This window comes from Procambarus clarkii, chromosome 74 (genome assembly GCF_040958095.1).
Source record: "Procambarus clarkii isolate CNS0578487 chromosome 74, FALCON_Pclarkii_2.0, whole genome shotgun sequence".
NCBI classification, from domain to species: Eukaryota; Metazoa; Arthropoda; class Malacostraca; order Decapoda; family Cambaridae; genus Procambarus; species Procambarus clarkii.
In genome coordinates this window covers 10,370,254-10,389,674 of record NC_091223.1, presented here as the reverse complement: position 1 = coordinate 10,389,674, position 19,421 = coordinate 10,370,254, and the positions used below count along the sequence as shown (strand labels likewise).

The 19,421-nt window shown below is 43.1% G+C and overlaps 2 protein-coding genes across 5 annotated transcripts in view; one reads left to right on the top strand and one right to left on the bottom strand.

Annotated features, from left to right (window-relative positions):
• The window catches only part of Wdr24 (WD repeat domain 24), a 121,637-nt gene extending 102,813 nt beyond the window's left edge, over positions 1-18,824 (bottom strand). For 2 of the 4 annotated variants that reach the window (XM_069312917.1, XM_045757029.2), the window contains exons 1-4: positions 18,669-18,824; positions 13,458-13,572; positions 9,387-9,503; positions 4,396-4,511 (exon numbers count right to left, since the gene is read on the bottom strand). In XM_069312917.1, coding sequence (XP_069169018.1) covers positions 4,396-4,511; positions 9,387-9,503; positions 13,458-13,548 — 324 coding nt within the window. In that variant the 5' untranslated portion in view covers positions 13,549-13,572; positions 18,669-18,824. Of the gene's footprint in view, positions 1-4,395; positions 4,512-9,386; positions 9,504-13,457; positions 13,573-18,524; positions 18,644-18,668 lie in introns of those variants that run through there. The other 2 variants (XM_069312918.1, XM_069312919.1) reach the window with 2 other exon arrangements.
• LOC138356710 (piggyBac transposable element-derived protein 4-like) lies at positions 5,983-8,130 on the top strand. The gene has a single exon (XM_069312899.1). It carries the CDS (start codon positions 6,091-6,093, stop codon positions 8,128-8,130), a length of 2,040 nt encoding a protein of 679 aa, XP_069169000.1. The 5' UTR covers positions 5,983-6,090.
• Positions 18,825-19,421: the final 597 nt, after the last annotated feature.

The window sequence follows — 19,421 nt, the reverse complement described above, 5'->3', positions numbered from 1 at the left end:
AAGAACCCTGACAGTGTCAGAGCAGGTAACAGATGGAAGGCAGTAGCCAGCGGTGTGGCAAAAGCAGACACAGCGCAAAAGGGAGAGAAGAAAGAGCCTAAACAGCTCAGGAATCGGTACACCAGGTGAATGACAGCAGAGAAGCGAGACCAAGGAGCCAGAGCCCAACACCTGCAAGCAGAACTAGGTGAGGTCAACAAGGCGAGGACAAAAACTGGCAAGGAGAAGAGAGCTCAAAGAAAACCCGAGAAAAGATTCAGGCGCCGAAAGACTGAACAAAAGGCACTGAAGGCCGAGGCTGCGTCCCACAGTACACTGTCCAAGGAAGGCCATGGCAAGATTCACGTAAAGTGGCCAAACAAAATACACAACACCTACACCCCACCAAAATCGAGAACCAGCGCCCGGCCGACAGCGTCGCCAGACTACACAACCTCACCTGCAGAGCGGACACACAACCGTGGCACAACACAGTCGAGCTGAGGAAGAAACCAGGAGCATCGCCAGGGAAGTATGACCAGAGATGCGAACCCAGCAGAAGCCGAGGTGCAGGACAGAGGCGGAGGTGGCGCCACCCGGAGCCACCACACCTCTGGAATCAGGGAAAAGAATCAAGGTGAAGTTCCCACATAGAAATCCAGAACACACCCCCGCACCAAGGGGCAATGACTGGAGAAGACAACGAATGAAAAGGCGTAGAAAAGCATGAGACAAAACATGTACGGACACCAAAACATGTACACCGCCCAAGAACAAAACGATCACCCCGGACCCTGCGCCCGAGGTACGAACCACACCACCCGCCCTCCGGTGGCGCGGTTCATACACCAGACGGATGGACAGATATCGTACACACACCAGCAAGATGATGTAACGAATAAGAGGAACGTCGGGACAGGAAGGAGAGATGAAGGGAATACAAAAGAAGGCGAAAGAGAACCAAAAGAAAACAAGGAGAATGGAAGAGGACCAACGAGTCCGAGAAGGGACTAGACGGTACTACACAGGAAGTCGGCAGACGTTCCAATAATACCTGAAGAATAGAAGAGTGTCGCGAACCCTTGAGAATCGTACAGAGGCTCATAAGCAGGGAAGAGGTGAAAACACCTGTAGGAACAACAAAACCGGCGGACCCGAAGGACACGGAACCGAACCCGGGGAGGGGCAGACCTGAAACCAACAGGAATGCAGAGGGAAAAGGAATAAACCTCCCCTCAGAGGAACTGCCAGCCCCGCTCCTAGGACAAAAACTCCAAGCGAGGCTCAACGGGGCAAAGGCTCCCCAAGCAACCCCTCCCCAACCCCAGGAACCTCCATGGCCAGACCTGGGGCCGAGCCATCCCCCACAAGCCCCGGCCTCGCAAGAAAAAGCTGAGGCAGCCGTAAAACACTAAGGAAGGGAGTCCACTGGTCAGACCCTTACGCACGGCTGGAGGAACAGGCCCAAAGACCTCCGCTGCCACCCCGGAGGAAGAAAAAACCCCCGAGACCGCCTGAGTCTCAAACACCAACGAAACACTGCCCCGACCCCGAAACCTCAGACGTGTCAGAGCCGGAAGCAAGGGGAAGGACCCAAATGTGCAACCGAAGGGGAAGGACCAGGAGGGGTGGATGGAACCAGAGCCAAAGCGACCCCCACCCCCAAGTCCGGGTCACAAGCACCAAAACGGGGCAGTCTCGGGGCATCCAGGGCTGCAATCAACCAAACGTGTTGCAGTAAACTAACCCAGCCTGTAACGTGACTACTTCCTGAACCCACATAACAGAATGAGTGGCGTGGGAAAACTGGAGTACGAACAGACAACCAACGTCACATGACTCCGGGTCAAGGAACCACCGAACCAGCAGGCAGCATGGCGGAGGCAAAACCGGTGAGTGTCACCCTGAGACAAGGGGACAGAGCAACCATCAAACTCGTAGTAAGTGAGAAGGGGACTCAAGGTCACCTCCATCAGGCCACAGAGCCCCCCGTTGGGATTTCCAGGGCCCTTAGCCTTGTGTACACACTAAGGGAAGCCCAGGCAGGGTACTGCGAACCGGCGTCCAAGTCTACTGAACAAAACTACTAAAAGCTGAACCCCTGGGATGTACACTCAAAGGGGCCAAACATAAGACTCCACTAAGCGAAAAGAAGAACAGGGAGACCCTCCCATCAGGCAGAAAACAAAAACAAAATAAAACCCCCGCAAGAGGACAATGTACCCTAGCGGAACAGAGCCGGCCGCTATACTTGTAGAAGACTAGCTGTGCAGTACCCTGCGCCCCTACCAGTGACGAAAACAACCTCCTACAAAGAGACAAACTAGGGCAAAAACCCCAGCCTACCTCAAGGGCGGCCCAGTACCGAGCAGTAAAAGACACAGCGGAGGTAGATCCCAAGGTGACTTGTGGAAGGAGCCCCCAAGGGTAGTACTCACAGGACACCTAGGGAAGGAAACCCTAGGCGCATGCAGCGTGAGTACCGTGGAATATCACTCCAGGCTCACACACTACCTGTAGAGACAGCCGACACCACAAGGCACAGAACTGAAACAAGAGTGTTGCCAGAGACACCCGACTAGCCAGTAAACCCATCAGCCAAGAACTGCCAGTTGGATAGCCGGCGCAAAGGGTCTGGGGCTCCCCCCTTCCCCCTCCCGGGGAGAGGGGGTGGGGTTTGCGCAGACGGTAGCGCGGCGACGTGATGACGTCATGCTAGTTTAATAATTTTGTTGGGGAGTTCTGTCCACTCGTTCGGCTTTCAGTAGCAATCTTTTCACCAGAATAGGGGTTTCTTTTGGGGCACCTACCTTTCTGGATGCCTGTCCTGGTCGATGGCAGACATAGAATGATCCCAACCACAAGGGGGGTTTCTATAGGCCATTGCTCCTCGTGCCTCTCTGAGGGGGCCAGGTTGTGGCTCATGGTCCCTGGTAGGCAAGAACTCCATGCACCTTGACTGATGCCAGAAAGTTATACATATCCATTCAGACTGGACAGCTCCAGGGAGCGTAAGGGCTCCCCCCCCAAAAAAAAAAGAGGCTGCATGATCACTATGTACAAAAGAGTAATTGGAATCAACAAAACTGATGAAGAAAAATTTCTAAAACCTGGAACTTAAAGAACCAGAAGTCAAAAAACATTAGAAAGTTCACTTTTGCAAACAGAATGGTAGCTGGTTGGATTAAGTTAGCTGGTTGGATTAAGTTACATTAGAAGGTGATGGAGGCCAAAACTGTCAGTAGTTCCAAAGCGTTATATGAAAAAAGTGTTGGGAAGACGGGACACCACAGAGAGCTCTGGATCTTTATGAATGTACTACACGCAATGAGTCATAATGGGATGGAGCTTTACTCTTAGTGCTTTCCTAGAACTTTTAACAATAATGAAGGAACATTTGGAAAGATTTCAGCAGCACTGGTGCCTAAAATATCATCTTGCCCAACTGAATATGAATTTGGCTTATGACACAGCGAACACATAGGGAGTAACCGATTGTTATAGCTAAGAAAATATTACAAATGTAAACTCTGCCAAATTCTTCAGTAGTATCACTAACAAGTTACTGTCTGAAGTTCTGAAGAGTTCATGATTTGTGATTTACAACCAGGGCACAGTAATTGTATAATGTGTACAGTAATAAAATGCACTAGATTCATCATTCATGTACTGGAATCTTAAAATGTATTGAATATCTTTTTTTGCTTAGGTTTGCAGTACAAGTACTGCAAATCTAAGCAAAACCTATTGAAGTTTAGTAACAATATTCTTAAAAAATTTTGACATAATTGTATACATTTTGGTAGCATCAACCTTCCACAGCCAAGTTCAGACATTTATCATATTGCAGCACTTCTCAAATATCACCTTGAACCAAGGAGGATACCTAAACCTTTGAACAATGGTATGCAGTTGGCCTATGTCAAAGCCTCTATTAAATATTGACATTTCTTCATAGAGTACTAGCCTTAAGTCTTCATACATTACTGATTTACTTCTAAAATCTACCATCTATAGCTGAAGTTCAAATCAAATACTAGTTGCAAATTTTGTGCAAAGACCAGACATATCCAAAATTAGCATATCAAATTTGAGTCTATGCTGAAATAGACATCTCGACCTGGTGGTGACTAGTTGAAGTTGTTTAGGTAAGACACTATCACAAAGAAAGTGACTATTGTAAAAATCTGTTACTTTCAAAAGTACAGGCCTTGCACCCTTATTGTTCCATCATCCCTCATTCTCTCATGAGTGGCTTATTGTATGTTAATTACCAATAAAATGTTTTTTTGCATAATAAAATTGATCAATTATGAATATCCCTTCATTACACTTACTTTCTACTTTTTGTTTTAATGTTACTTCTTTTCATAATATGTAATGTTAAATAATTTATAATTTCAAAGCAAAGCTTACCTTGTGAACAGTTCGACTGTGGTCATTAAAGACACAATCCATCTTTGACCTGGAAGCTTTATTTAAGTTCCAAGTGACCACAGCCCCATTAGTGGAAGCTGTTGCAAGAACACTGTCTGAAAAAGGTAAAAGTTCATTAGCAGACCAAGATAAAGGTCATTACTAGATATAATGTTTTATATATAAGTTCTCTCTCCTTGTTCAGAAAAGGGAGGGAATTATCAGGAGAAAGCACCAAACCATCACGACTATACAGTACTTCCTTGATTCAACTCACTATATTGGACCAACCCCAGTGCATTGGAGCGTTGGATTCATTGCAAGAGGTGACCTTCAGGAGGCGTTTGCGACAGTGTCTTTTTTTTCTTGTACACAATAAAAATGCATTATCATATTACATACTGTACCTATATATTACTACTCTACTAAAAAATACTGCGTTACAGTTGTTATTTACCTTATTGTTGGAGTTATGTCCATCTTGAAGTCTCATTGAGTTGTGAATGTTGTACAGTAAATAGGTACTGTAGTGTATTATGCCATTAGCACTGTGTTGATTAAGTAGTTCTGCTGTATGTTGAGTACTACAATACAGTTTATGAAAACTATTGTACACTAAAATTACTGCAACTTTAATTTTAACACACTCAAATTTAACACTTCCCATCAGTTTCACCAATAAAGTTTCTTGCTCTCTTCACTCCCAATACTTTGCCCTTTGTTCACACTCACTTTTAGCAATGGCCTCTCATAAACACCAACAGCAATTCAAACATGTTGGATACAATTACTGTTATCAACTTTTCTAGTTCAAGCAAAATATGATTACTTTGCAATGAGCATAGAGTTATTACTTGTGTGTCTAGGAGTTCACAGCCACAAAATACAATACACAATTTTGCACTTGAACACGAGAATACAACACACATTACTTACACTTATAAAAAAGCGACCATGTTTAGGTTTAACCCATGAACTGTGTAACTATTTAAAAGCACTACATTGAAGTGAATCTGAATAAAATAGTTAATAAATCAAATGGGGAAAAATTGCACAAGGTGATTGGAGCACAAGAGGAAATTGCAGATGGCAATTTGAGCAATGTAAGAGTTAATGTGACCACCAACAATCAAAGAAATGAAGATTTTCTATAAAAAATAAACTGGCCATGTGAATGCATATGAATCAAGAAAAGTAAGAGTCTGCTTGCTAGTTTTAAATCAAGAGTCAACAATGTTAGCTATCAAGAAACAGAGCAAATAATCATGACAATTGTGTCCAAGAAGAATGTATTATGGACGAGATAATGCAGTAGACATAAATTTGCAACAAATTAAAAATGTAAATAAATTAACACTTTCGCGTTCCACAGACTTAATAAGTCGTCACTCATTTTTCTACTGAATGTGTTCCAGTGACGCATTTTTGCGTCACTCGATATAAAAATTTGTAAAAAAAAAAGTTTCTATGCGATCTTCAATTTTTTTTTTTTGAAATGAGCGCCATTGTTTTCCCACAATCCTCCGTAGGCCGCATGGGATTCTGGGTCACGCCATGCGGTCGGCCTAGTCCTTTGTGTACGTCTCTCGTGACCGGACTACCGCGCTCCCGCGTCCAGAACCTGTGCCACTCTCTGCCCTGTGTAGCAGTGTTTATTCGTTCCTGTCTCCTTACAACGCATTATTACTTGCAAACATGGATCGTGGTAAAGGACAGAGCACCTCTACCCCCAAGAAGGATAGTGAAATGACCAAGGAAGATAAGTTGAGTGAGCTGTACAAAAGGTTCAGCAATGTGAAGCTTACCCCTAGTAAAATTCCTGATTTGTTGGATCGTTTGTCAGATGTGGAGGCAGATGCTGAAGGGGAAGAGCGTCAGAGTGATTTCAGTAGTGATAATGAGGGGACAGCGTCGTCTGATGAGTTTGATTCATCATCGAGTGAGGAGAGTAGCGAGGGGATTGAGGATGAGTCAGCGGATGTGGGCCGCCCCAAGGCACCTGTAAGGAGGCGTGCAGGACATCTTCAACAGCCTAATCCCGATGCTGCCTGGTCAACTGACAATACACCACCTATTGTAGGCAGTTTCAGTGCCACACCAGGCATAACTGTCCCAGTGCCAATTACCCCCCTGCAATTTGTTCAATTATTTCTGACCCGTGCCCTAATTGAGTTCATCACAGTGGAAACTAATAGGTATGCCAGGCAGTTTATTCAGAATGCTTCCAGGCGCACTATGAGGTTGTGGAAGGAGGTATCTGCGAAGGAAATGGCAAGGTATTTGGCTTTATCAATCTTGATGGGTATTGCACGACTCCCAACAATGCGCATGTACTGGCAAACAAGCCGGTTGTGGCATATGAGGACCTTCAATGTGTTCATGACTTCAAAACGATTCCAACATATTGCCCAGTTTTTTCATACTTATAACCAGTTTGCAATTCCACCCAACAACAAGAACCGCATGATAAAACTCAGCACCATCATTACCTATTTGACCAACAAATTTGGCTCTTACTACGTCCCCAATCAAGCACTCAGTTTGGATGAAGGTACAATGTCGTGGCGTGGTCGTCTATCCTTCAAGGTTTACAACCCCAATAAGCCTGATAAGTATGGGGTAAAGTTGTACATGCTTGCTGAGGCAGGGACTGGTTATATTATTGATTTCGAGGTTTATTCTCGAGTGGGCAAGACAACAGTTGAGACAGTGATGGGCCTTATGCGACCCTTGTTGAACAAAGGTTATCATCTTTATATGGACAATTATTATAACTCTGTCCATCTCACAGAATTGCTAAGGGAAAATGGTGTGTACACTTGTGGAACACTCAGATTGCAGCGTGGTGCCCCTAAAGAGCTGCAAAAACTTGCCAAAGGTAAATTCGCTGTTGATCAGACTATTTTCAGGCGCAAGGATAACACTTTTGTTATCCTTTGGAAAGACAAGAGAGTGGTGTCAGTGATCACAAACTGCCATAATGCTGACACACAGGAAGTACAGAGAAGGAAGAGAGTGAAGAAACGTGACGGAACATCATCTGTTCAGATTGTAACTGTAAACAAACCAACAGCCATTTGCGACTACAACAACAACATGAAGGGAGTTGATCACTTCGACCAAATGGTCAAATATTACAGGTTCACCAGGAAGTCGCATAAGTGGACTAAGAAGATCACATTTTACTTCCTTCAGATGGCTATACACAATGCCTATGTGTTGTACAAGATGTACACAACTGATGCCAAGGAACTGACCCTACTCCAGTTTCATGAAGTAGCAATATGGGCCCTGTTGGGGTGGGACATGGATGAGTGGCCTGCTACTGAAAGCCCTCTCCCACATGCTGATGATTACCAGGATCCTTCTCATGATTTGGCAACACCTGGACCATCTGGAGCGAGGCGTCCTTTATTTCATTGTCTTCCACGCCAACCACATGCCTCATCCTCATCAGACACTGAACCTGAAACTGAAACGCCTGCACCTCAAGCTGAAGCTACTCCTCCACCTGTGAAAAACCCCCGCATTGTTGATTCAGAGGACAGGCTAAACAGGAAGTTGACTCATGCATTAGTGAAAATTGCTAAACGGAAACGGTGCCGAGTTTGTATCAAGTCGGGAATTAGAAAAGACTGTATGTATCAGTGCAGGACATGTGGAGTTGCTCTATGTGCCACACCATGCTACTCAAAATATCACCGCAAGAGGATATTTTGGAAAGCAAAGAAATAACTCCTCTGCAAGCTTCCACTCCACCTAACGTAACATCTGTTGAGCAACTTCAGGGACATTTTCCTGAAGCCGGTGGAGTGGATAATCAAATGCTCAACTTGTTGACCTTCCTTCATCACATCGTGGGTAAGTACACATAATTTATATTACACATTTTGAGGTTATTACTTCTTCATACTTTGCTGTGGGTAGCTCTATATATATTCCAGTTCTTAGTGCTCAGATTGGTATGTCTACATAGTGCATCTTCTTGCGAGTATTTTGACACCAAAATGAACAATGTAGCACAAAAACTTCCATTGGAACAATATTTTTGTTTGTCGGGTGTATTGGGTGTACCGGGCGTGGAAACGGGTGTTTGGGCGGGTGAGGCATCGACGTGTTTGGGGGTGTTTGGGGGTGAGGCGCGCACGTGTAACCCACTTTTATGCATATGTCTGTGTAGGCAATTTTATTGCGATCACCGTGATACCAAACAAAACCATATGCAACAAGTTTTGACTTGATAAACACAATCAGAGTAGCAACATATAGGGAGAGTTTAGCGGAGTTTAGCGTGAGCGCGAAACAAAGCACGCAGTTCTTTGGTTGCTGGTCGCCTAATGTTAGCTTTGGTGAAATGTTATACATATGTTCTTATAGTACATTTCATTAGCTACACAGTGATACCAAAAAAAAAACACGTACATCGAAAATGAGGGTCACAGACATGAGGAGAGTATAAACTTTTCAGTTGTGGTTGAGCGCATGTGCAGCTGGGCGCGCTCCGGCGGGTAACCCTAAGCCAACTTCCCACATTCCTGTGGGTGGGGCGACACCATTATTTATTGTGTATATTTATATGTCCGTGTAGGGAATTTTATTGCGGTCACAATGATACCAAAATAAACCACGAATAATAATTCTGGGGTTCGCAAACATAAAAACATCGTAAACATTGATGCCCGGTTTTACGCTCACAGCTAACGACCGCCACAGTTTGTTATTCGGTGTGGTTCTCATGTTGTCTTTGGTGACATTTTATATATATATTCCTCTAGAGCATTCTCTCGCGAACACAATGATACCAAATTTAAATACATGCCGCCAAAATTAAGCTCCCCACCCCGAAAAGATTATAAACATTTTAGTGCTGACGCGCAGTAGGCCGACACGAACGGCCCACTTAGGGCTTACCGTCAGCCTATTCCCAGGGAGCGCGAAAGTGTTAATGGTCATTGGCAACAACTAATAAAAATAAAAAAATCATAGTTTACCTTCAACAGGGTTCCAAACAACATCATTGCAAGAGAAATTTAGGTTCAGGTGTTTCCCTGTACGAAGATTTGCCTTCTCAACTAAGTCATCATCTTCAATAGAAAAAATTTTGAATACTGAAACAAAATAAAAGTATAATTAGGATTATATTTCATTCAAGCAAATAAATCAATTAATAAATTTACCAACTGCAAAATAAGGTCACTGGTCTCCAGACATCAGCAACTTGGGGAAACTTTCCCTTACTGCATCGGTTGGTAAAACAGAACAAAAAACTAGCGTTGAATGTAATGAAATGCCATTTTCTAGGTGAGCCCCGGAAGCTCGCTGAAGCTAATGGACTGATATCCGCTATATTAGTCTGGAGCATCAGTTAATAGGAGTTCTTTGCCTAACGGGAATCACGAGCCAGAACCTGGTTCCCTCAGAGAGGTGCAGGGAGCAATGGCGTATGAACACTCCACTTATTGAGAGTATAGTCATGTCTGCCATCGACTGGGGGTATCACCCAGAAAGGTAGGTGAACCATTACAAACCCCTACTGGTAAAACATTGCAACCCAAGATCAAACAGAGACCAAGAACTCCCCCCCCCCCCAAGTGGAAACAACACACAAGCAAATATCGACTCAACAAGCGTGCTTGCTCGTTTACGAAACCCGTCTCGAGAGGGAGCCTCGCCCAGGCAGCCCAAGTGCTCACACCAGCAGTTCGAAGACTGATAACAAACTGCCAACCGGAGGGAGGGAGGATGTCAGGGAGCCTCCAGGGATCAACCCAGAAAATGGCGTTTCATTACAATCAACACTGGTTTTCTGAGGTGAGCCCCATTGGCTCACCGGGGCTCATATACCCACAGATAAGCTATATACTCACAGATAAGTAGCTATATACTCACTGAAGCTATATACTCACAGATAAGTAAAAAGGGATTTACCCAGGAGGCAGCAGCACCGCATGCCTCATGATGAAGATGGGACAACTGGATGTGACAGACACCCCAAAGCCACACAAGGCCGCTGAGGACTTGAACGTTAACACTTTGCGCGGCCCGGCATGCATGCCCCAACCCACTTGCTATTTTCTGGGAAAGCACACCACACTAAAATATGTATACTCTTTCCAGTGTTCAGATCTCAATTTCCATGCTCCGTCTTTCATTTTGGTATGAAATTGTTCGTGATATAAAGGTGCACATCTTAAAACTAGTCCCATAATAATCGAACAATAAATTAAATTTTAACAAATATTTTAATTCAGGACACTCACCACCACATAAGTATTTATAATCTTTCCAGTGTTCTGACCTCAATTGCTGTGTTATGTCATTCATTATGGTATCAAATTGTTCGCAATCTAAAGGCACGCATTTTAAAACTAGTATCATAATAATCAAGCAATAAATGGAATTTTAACTACTATATTAATTTTGAACACTCATTACCACACAAGCTCCAGTGTTCCAACCTCAATTGTAGTGCTATGTCGTTCATTATGGTATCAAATTGTTCGCAATGTAAAGGCGCGCATTCTAAACCTAGTCCCATAATAATCGAACAATAAATGGAATTTAAACATATTTTAATATTGGATGCAAACTGCAACTCCTCCAGACAAGGGGAAAGTTAATTGTGGACACAATATCCATCGCCGCTGGACAAAAGTGTTACCAAGATAACGGGCGGCCAAGGCCCTGTTGACCTTCAAAACCCCCACACTTGAATATCAACACAAGACATGTTACCAAAGACTGCAGCAAGAGCCGCAAACTTACACACATCATGGGCATGAGAGTAGACCACAGGCTGGCTAGACATATAACCCTACAGACGAACTAAGGACCCGAGCCCTGAAACAGGGAATGAGGGACACCGGATCTACCCAAAGCATGTCCACAGATACAGAACCCAAGGCGCACAGATACCGCTGGAGAGCCGCAACTGAGACACAAAACATGATGCACCCCCAGCCTGACTAACCAAGCATCAATAACCCCCAGGGCCAAAGTAACAGAAACCTCTGTGCTGGAGAAGTTTGAAGCTCCCCCAACCCGACCCTCCCCCCCCCCAAGAGTCCAAAGTCAACAAAAACAACGCCTTCCCGAAGCTATAACAGTCCCAGTGGTGTAGTGGTAAGACGCCTGGCGTTTCGAGAGCACTTTGGCCTGGGTTCGTGTCCTGGCCAGAGGGGATTTACTTGGCGCCACTCCTTAACTGTAGCCTCTGTTTACCCAACAGTAAAATGGGTACTTGGTTGTTGAACGATTTAGCAGATCGTATTCCGAAGAATATTAGGATTAAGAGGACACGCTCGAAATGCTATGCATGCTAGTGGCTGTACAAGAATGTAAGAACTCTTGTATGTATAATTAATCAATCTGGAAACAAATGGGGCCACAACAAACCGAGGAGAAGAGAGGGAAAAGAGAGCACCCGATCCAAAGACCAGGACAGCTCAGGCAGCGCATGAGTAGGCCGGATGTGAAAAAATACACGAGAGTGCGCTTACAGAATGGAGCAGAAGTGACATCCACCCCAAACGCAAGCTGGAGCGGCTGCGCCAGCACCGCACTGTAAGAAGCGACAGTATTTAGCATAAGACGCCAGTCCTGAAAACGCCAAGAAAGAGAGGACAAAACAACATCATCAGAAATGTATGACAACCTACGAAGGGAAAGGAAATGGTAAAAAGAACGCCAGGAGACTTCATACTGTCACCGAGAAGAAGACCACAGGTGGGACACCATCAGAGAAGCCACCTGATCACCATACAAATGGAGATACACTTGCATTAAAAACACCAAACGCAAAGAGCGGAAGAGCAAGGCAAACCAGCAAGGTACCTCACTGGCCCGACCTATTGAAAGAGGCAGAGTTGTGGAAAAACTCCACAAGAAAAACGATTCAAGCCAAGCCAGAACCCGAAGCAACAGCTGGACCGGGGAAAGGAGGTAAAGGAAACCCCGCCTCGACCTATCTTGCCGAAAAGCATCTACCGCGAACGCTTCATGGTTGAGGAAGGGCGCCACATACACTGGGAAGCGCCAAGACCAAGCTGACGCAAAGAGGTCTGCGTCCGGGTGCCCAAATGTCCGGCAAAGCCAACTGAAGAGTCGGCGTCGACCATCCACTCCGTGGACAGAGGAATGAACCAAGACTAGTTAGATATATCAGCACCCGGAGGTGGAGCCTCATTGTCTCGGCGGGGTCGAGGCATCTTCCAGTGTATGAGGTGCCCTTCCCTGCCTGGAGGCCGTCGGGGTCGATGCCTTTCGGCGGGACTGGTCGGGGTGGGGTTACCTGTACCTCTTCCCTCCGGTCCAGCTATTGCTTCAGGTTCTGGCTCATTTGGAGACTTCCCAGGGGGAGAGTAGTCATGTTGGCTCCTTGGTGGCCATCCCAGCATATAAGATATAGAAGTCCCAAGATGCTGCCCTGTGGCACCCCTATTGTCAATGGTAAAGTGGGGAAGGTTATGCTATTGATGACTACATATTGGTGTCTGTCACTGAGATAGGAACAAATATAGTCCAGAACAAGGCTTCAAATACCATAGTGGTGAAGTTTAAATAAGAGGTAGTTATGGTTACATTATCAAAGGCCAAATTGACTCAGGTCAATGAAAAGGCCAATTGGGAACTCATTTTTGTCAAGAGCAGTGTAGATTATATCAAGCAGGCTAATAATGACCTCATTGGTACTCTTTTGGGAATGGAAGCCAAACTGTCAAACTTAGCATGTTGAATTTTACAAAGTAGGGATAGAACTGTTTGTAAATAGTATGAGGATGTCAAGATGGAACTTTCTTAAGGTACTGTACAGAAACCAAGACAAAAATGTGAAACAAGTTAAAGCAAAATGAAATACTTGCCATGTGCTCCATTCCTTAATTTCAACATACAGGAATATCATATGTTTATAATGTTGAAGTGTTTAATCATGAAGTCAATAAGATGAGACATTCTTAAGATAGAATTATAAATAATAATGATAACCATAAACTATACTAACTAGTATACAGTATATCCAAATGCAGCAAAGAATATTTCAAGTTACATAGTAAATACTTTACCATGGCGGCCAGCAATGACAACTTGGAGGTTATCAGGACTGAGGGCCAGGGCATTGGCGGGATGATCCTGTGTCACGCGCACAGTGGGCATCCTGGATCTGTCATTAACATACACCTGGAAGTACAGAACATACAGTAAACACTAACAGCATGTCCATAAATTTTAGCAGTTGGCTTAAATGGTGGTGTGGTAATGGGGGTGTGATAGTGGTGGGATGGTAGAGGTTCTGTGGCTGTGCACTGTAGTAGTAGAGGAGTGGTTTAGTGTTGTAGTTGTAGTGTGTGGTGGTGGTGTATTGTGGTGTAGTATTTTAAGGAAGCCCTTCTGCAGTGTTTCTTGGTGGTGAAAGTCAATTAATCAATAAATCGAGAGTTGATTGTAATGAGTTGAACATAACAGGGGCCCACCAGAAGCATAACTCTGATACCACAAACTTTAGCCCAGCACAACAGACTTCTGCAGCCAACCTGGAGCCAAGACCAGAACCTGGTACATTCAATAAAGCAAGAAAAGCAAGGGATTAGATATCAACCACAAAACTGAGGAAACTCCCACCCAAAAAGCAGACACACAACATGTAGCTGCTTAAAGGAAATTAGGCACCCATGGGTAATCAAGGTCAATGATCATTTCCACGGGGTAAATACCCTAACTGTGATGCATTGTCACCACAACGTACTATGTCACCCTTACTTTGATGCTGCCCCATACAAGACCCCAAAACCCCAGAGAGGGGAGAATAGGGCAGCAATATGGATTTACAAGAGAGCCACTTTAAAAGGGTGTTGGATTAGACTCGACGCTGGTTTATTTTTAGACGGTGCAATGCGGTGACTGAACTCACTCACAATGGTGCCACATTAGAGGGCCTAGAAAAGTAGGGCATTGAAATAAGGAACACGAGAAATAGAGAGGACAAATGAAGCATCGATCCCAACAGTGTAAGGAGCATGCAATATTGTGGCACTGTAGCCATCATTTGCAAATGGAAAAAAATTGCCAGAAAAAAAAAAGAGGTCAAGACATCCCCCCCTCTACCAACCAGCAAGAGAGTCTCTGCCAAGGCTTGAAGATGAAAAAGCAACAGTATAGGCACTAACCAGCAAAGTAAGACCAGAAAAAGCAGGACACACTTTTCTAAGGATAGCCATGCAAGCAGACCCTCATCCAACAAATAAAAGAGGGAGGAAGAAAACCACCAGCAGACACAAAGATACTGGATGAGAGAGAAAAGACCATGTAAAATTGGAGCATCAAACCCATCAGGGCAGGAACTAAACACCAAAGAAGACAAAGGGGCAACCACAGATCCTTCCCTGCCATCCCAATGCCCAATGACCTTCCTCCACCACAGAAGAGAAAGAACCAGAGAAGGACCCTTACATCCCCTCTGGAGTCTGGAGCCTCAACTACAGGAATGGACAGGGCATTAACCAGGGATCTCCTGGAACCCTTGAGGATTATGAAATGCTAGGTTCATCCCAAAACACAAGAAAAAAAATCAATCAGAGAGAGTATGCCCTCAAGCCTCCATTGAATCCCTACAAAAAACAGCCTCTGATGCTACCTCTTCCATTCCTGCAGCAGCAGAGCCAGGAATCCAACCTCTGGTCAAGCTCAGTGATGTTGCAGTCATCCCTAAACACATAAACACTAAGCAGAATGCAGTGTGCAGCAGGTATTTATTAAACTGCAATTTCAGTACATGAAAAACAGTCACAAAAGGTCTGCAAAGTGAAAAGCAGGTGGGAGCCACATAGAAAGCACATAAACCCACAAACAGTGGGGGGGAGGGGGTGGCTGATGGACAAAAGAATAATTTGTCCAAAGTTAATGAGGATGGGTTAGCACCAAGGGACCCACTGCTCAGAATAGCTTAACATCCCAAACTGATCAAGGGGAGTGAGACCGAGTGAATAAAATGCAGACGAGGAAAAAAGCACATTACTGTACAGTATGTCCAAAACACACTGTGTATTATGGCTGTAGGCATTTTACAAGTCTTACCTAGGAATCCTCCACTGTTCCTGTATCATAATACTGTTCTCTAAATGAATAAAATCATTATATCATCATAAGTATTAAAGACCAAACTCCCATAAACAGCAGAAAAAAAGGATTGGCAACTGCATCATCCAATGTAGAAAGGGGCTGCAACAGCCAACATTGTGAAGCTTTAAACAGCTAAACAGCTACAGTTCAAGAAGCAGCCATCCAAAAAGTCTGCTGAAGTTAGATTAGGATGTGATTGGTTTGGTATATTTATGCCATACTAATGCAATGATGTAGCACTACTACTCTAAGGGTTTTAAGTGAACCCTACTTAAGCAGTTTCCACATTTTACATTGTGACTTCCGCCATGCACTACAGACTCGGATGAAGCCTCTTGGTTGTGGTAGCAGACACAGACAGGCTCAAGGCATCATCCCTGTCACACACTGCCTGAAATCTAAGGTCTAAGAGTGTCCATGGAACAATGCAAACTGTATGTATCCTAATCTTACTTCTTCATACTTTGCACTGTGCATATAGCATACTTTGCACTGTGCATATAGTCTGCCCAGCCACTTCAACTGGTTGACAAATTCTTGTAGGTAAGTGTTTGATACCTGATAGTCTAAGCGGCAGGGCATCTTTTTTTTTTTTTTGCCCAGTCCTCATATTCCAACTTCTGCAATGTTCTCATATTCCGTCCAAGTGCTTTATACTAAAAAAATTATAAGCTATGTTTAACGATTATTAAAAATACACTTTATACTTTATAACTTGTATATATTACACTTCTTGCCTTGCACACAGGTTTGATTCCTAGGTGGGACAGACATGAAAGGACACATTTCCTCTCACCCAATGCCTTTGTTCGCTGAACAGTACATTTACCTGAATTTACCTCAATTTACCCGAGGGCCATTAACACTAATGGCTTCAATGAGGACAGGAAGCTGGTGGCTTGTCAATGGTCTCCCTACCCACCATTTGTCCTGATGATTTCTTCCAGCCAGATTTTAAAATTTAACAGTTAAATCATGAAAAGGAAAGGAATTTCAGGAAAACTCAGTTTATTAGGCAGCTTGGCCTATTAGGTACAATAAATATATACTGCAATATATGTATACATAAAGCATCCAGTCACTGACAAGAAACAAAAATTATTAGCCTCTGAATTCTTGACAGGCCATAATATTTGTGGGCTGTCGGCGCACAGTTTGTACCAACAGACGTCCTCGAGCAAAAGAGTTTGATTCTATGTACAGTGACACCTTGGCTTACGAATGCCCCTAGTTACAAACTTTTTGGGTGACAAGACAATTTCTTTGTAAAACCTGAATCGGGTTACGAGCTTTGCCTCGGGAAACGAAGTTTGTTGATACGCGTATAGCCAGCCTAGCGCGTGGTGGCACGGCAATCACACCTCAGTTTACCAGTGCCTCCCACCTAGTGACAATCACACCTGAATTCTTTGCAAAGAATTATTTTTTTTTGGGGGGGGGGGGATTTTTGGGTATTTGAACATAAAAGTTGTAATTATATATCTCACCATGGGTCCCAAGAAAGCCAGTGGTAAGGTTCAAGTCAAGAAAACATATGTGAGAATGATCATAGAGAAAAAGAATGAAATCATTCGTAAACATGAAAATGGTATGAGGGTTGTTGATGTAGAGTAGAGGATGTCCCTTCCTCATTTACTAAGAAAATGTCTGCAGTATGGGAAGAATTGCAAAGTTTTGCTGAAAAGTGTCACTTAAATCAAGCTGTAGCAGACCGTTGTGTTAACCTTTTTAATGACAATGTGATGCCTCACTTCAGACAAGTGTTACAATGTAGGGAAAAATAAGTGTTGTTAGACAAGTTTTTAGTGAGAAAAACAAGCAGTGAGCAACAAGCAGGTCCTAGTGGTATGCAGGCAAAACATGCCAGAGTGTACCCCCCAGAAAAGTCATCAATGCCTGATGTTATAATGGAAGGGGACTCCCTTTCCAAACACTAACACCTCTGCTCCTCCCCCCTCCTCACCGTCTTCCATACGCCAACAAGAATCATCAGTAAAGGTATGTAATAACTTGTACATATTTTAGTACTAAGGATTTGGGTGAATTAGGTATAAAATTTACTTTGAAATAAATTTTTTGGGGAGTCTGGAATGGATTAATTCAACTTACATTATTTCTTATGGGAAAATTCGCTTCAGTTTACGAATATTCGGCTTACGAGCCGTCTTCGGGAACTGATTAAATTCGTAAGCTGAGGTACCACTGTATATTAGATGATTTTGTAACCAGATATATATAATTTACCTGAATTTACCTGAAGGCCATTAACATTAGTGGCCTCAGTGAGGACAGGAAGCCAGCGGCATATCAAAGGCTCCCCCCCCCCCCATTTGCCCTGATGATCTTTTCCGGTCATATTTTAAAACTCATCAGAGTTTTGGTATTTACCACTTCGACAAATAGGCAGTTCCATGGGTTTATAACCCTATGGGTGAAAAAGCATCTCCTGATCTCAGTCCTACATTGTGGACTGAGATAGATATGTAATCATGACATTTACTTATTTATTTATAAACAAACAAGAAGGTACAATATGTTTATGAGAGAACATAGCAATGATGTTTTTACATTCTTCTAAAGTCACTAACACGCATAGCATTTCAGGCAGGTCCTTAATCTAACAGATAATTTTAAATAAGTAATTTGTAGCAAAATTGAAAAAAGTTAACAGGTACATTATAAGAAGATTTGAAGAAAATTAGTGAGTACATTTTAATATAATTTGAGGATGATCGACAGGTACATTATAGCATAATTTGAGGGTTATTTCTAGGTACATAGTAGTAAAATTTGCACTCAACATAACCATGATATATGATGATGGCAGTGATTACAACAGTAAAGTCATATAGCTTAGGCATATATTCTGGGGTAGTACACGATACAGTGCAAGTGTGAAGCACTAGGTAGAAAACTATGAGGATGAAATTAGGTACAGTACTTTTTGGTGTTACATTCATTTATATAATTACAATATAACTGTAGATTTGGTGTATCAGGGCAAATGACAATACCTTTGACAAGCCGCCGGCTTCCTGTCCTCGTCGAGGCCACTTGTGTTAGTAGCCCACAGGTAAATACTGGTAAAAGCTTTAGGGGCAAATTATCCACTATCCACAAAATTATCCCATGACAAGCAGAAAATTGTCCACACTTACCAACCAACAGAACTTAATTAAGATCCAAGTTGTAACTTCTGAAATAAAAAAAAATTATAAGGCCTATTAAAAATATTGTTGTCGCCAAGAGGGCTGGATGCTCGGCTCTCAGACACTGTCCAAATTCTGGCACTCAGAGATAGTACTCTTTAAATACGACTTATGTTTTGTTACATTTTCAATTTATTTTATTATACATACAAACCTAAAACACATTTTAGCCGAATGAATTGAAAAGGTATGTTAAGTTATTTAAAATAAAAGATACTTTCTTAAAAGTTTTTTTAATTTTAGGATTTATATTAAACAATTTTAAAGTATTTTTATACGGAATTATCTAGCTGTGAGGCGTTCGTGCCGAATGGGGGACTGGTCGATTCGAACATAACCATTTCGCATAGCGTCGGTTCAGTACACACACAAAAAAACAGTTCGTTCACTGACAATTATTATAATAATAATATTTTATTTAGGAAAAGTACGTACATAGATGCAGTTACAAACATTCTGATTGATTTATAAATAGAGCTAGTACATACAATACCTAAAGCCACTAGTACGCATAGCGTTTCGGGCAAGGTTCAAGTTCAAGTTCAAGTATGTTTATTGACAAACTTATTCAAGTTCAAGTTCAAGTATGTTTATTGAGATAAGCAAGAAATACATCTCAAAGGGATAGAGTAGCTATTTCTACCCCCCTCTATTTCAAGTCCCTCAAGGGGCGCACAAATTCAGTGAGTACAAATAGACAAA

What these genes read in the sequence shown, in the direction of transcription:
- LOC138356710 (XM_069312899.1), top strand. Translation starts at nt 6,091, where the DNA reads ATGGATCGTGGTAAAGGACAGAGCACCTCTACCCCCAAGAAGGATAGT.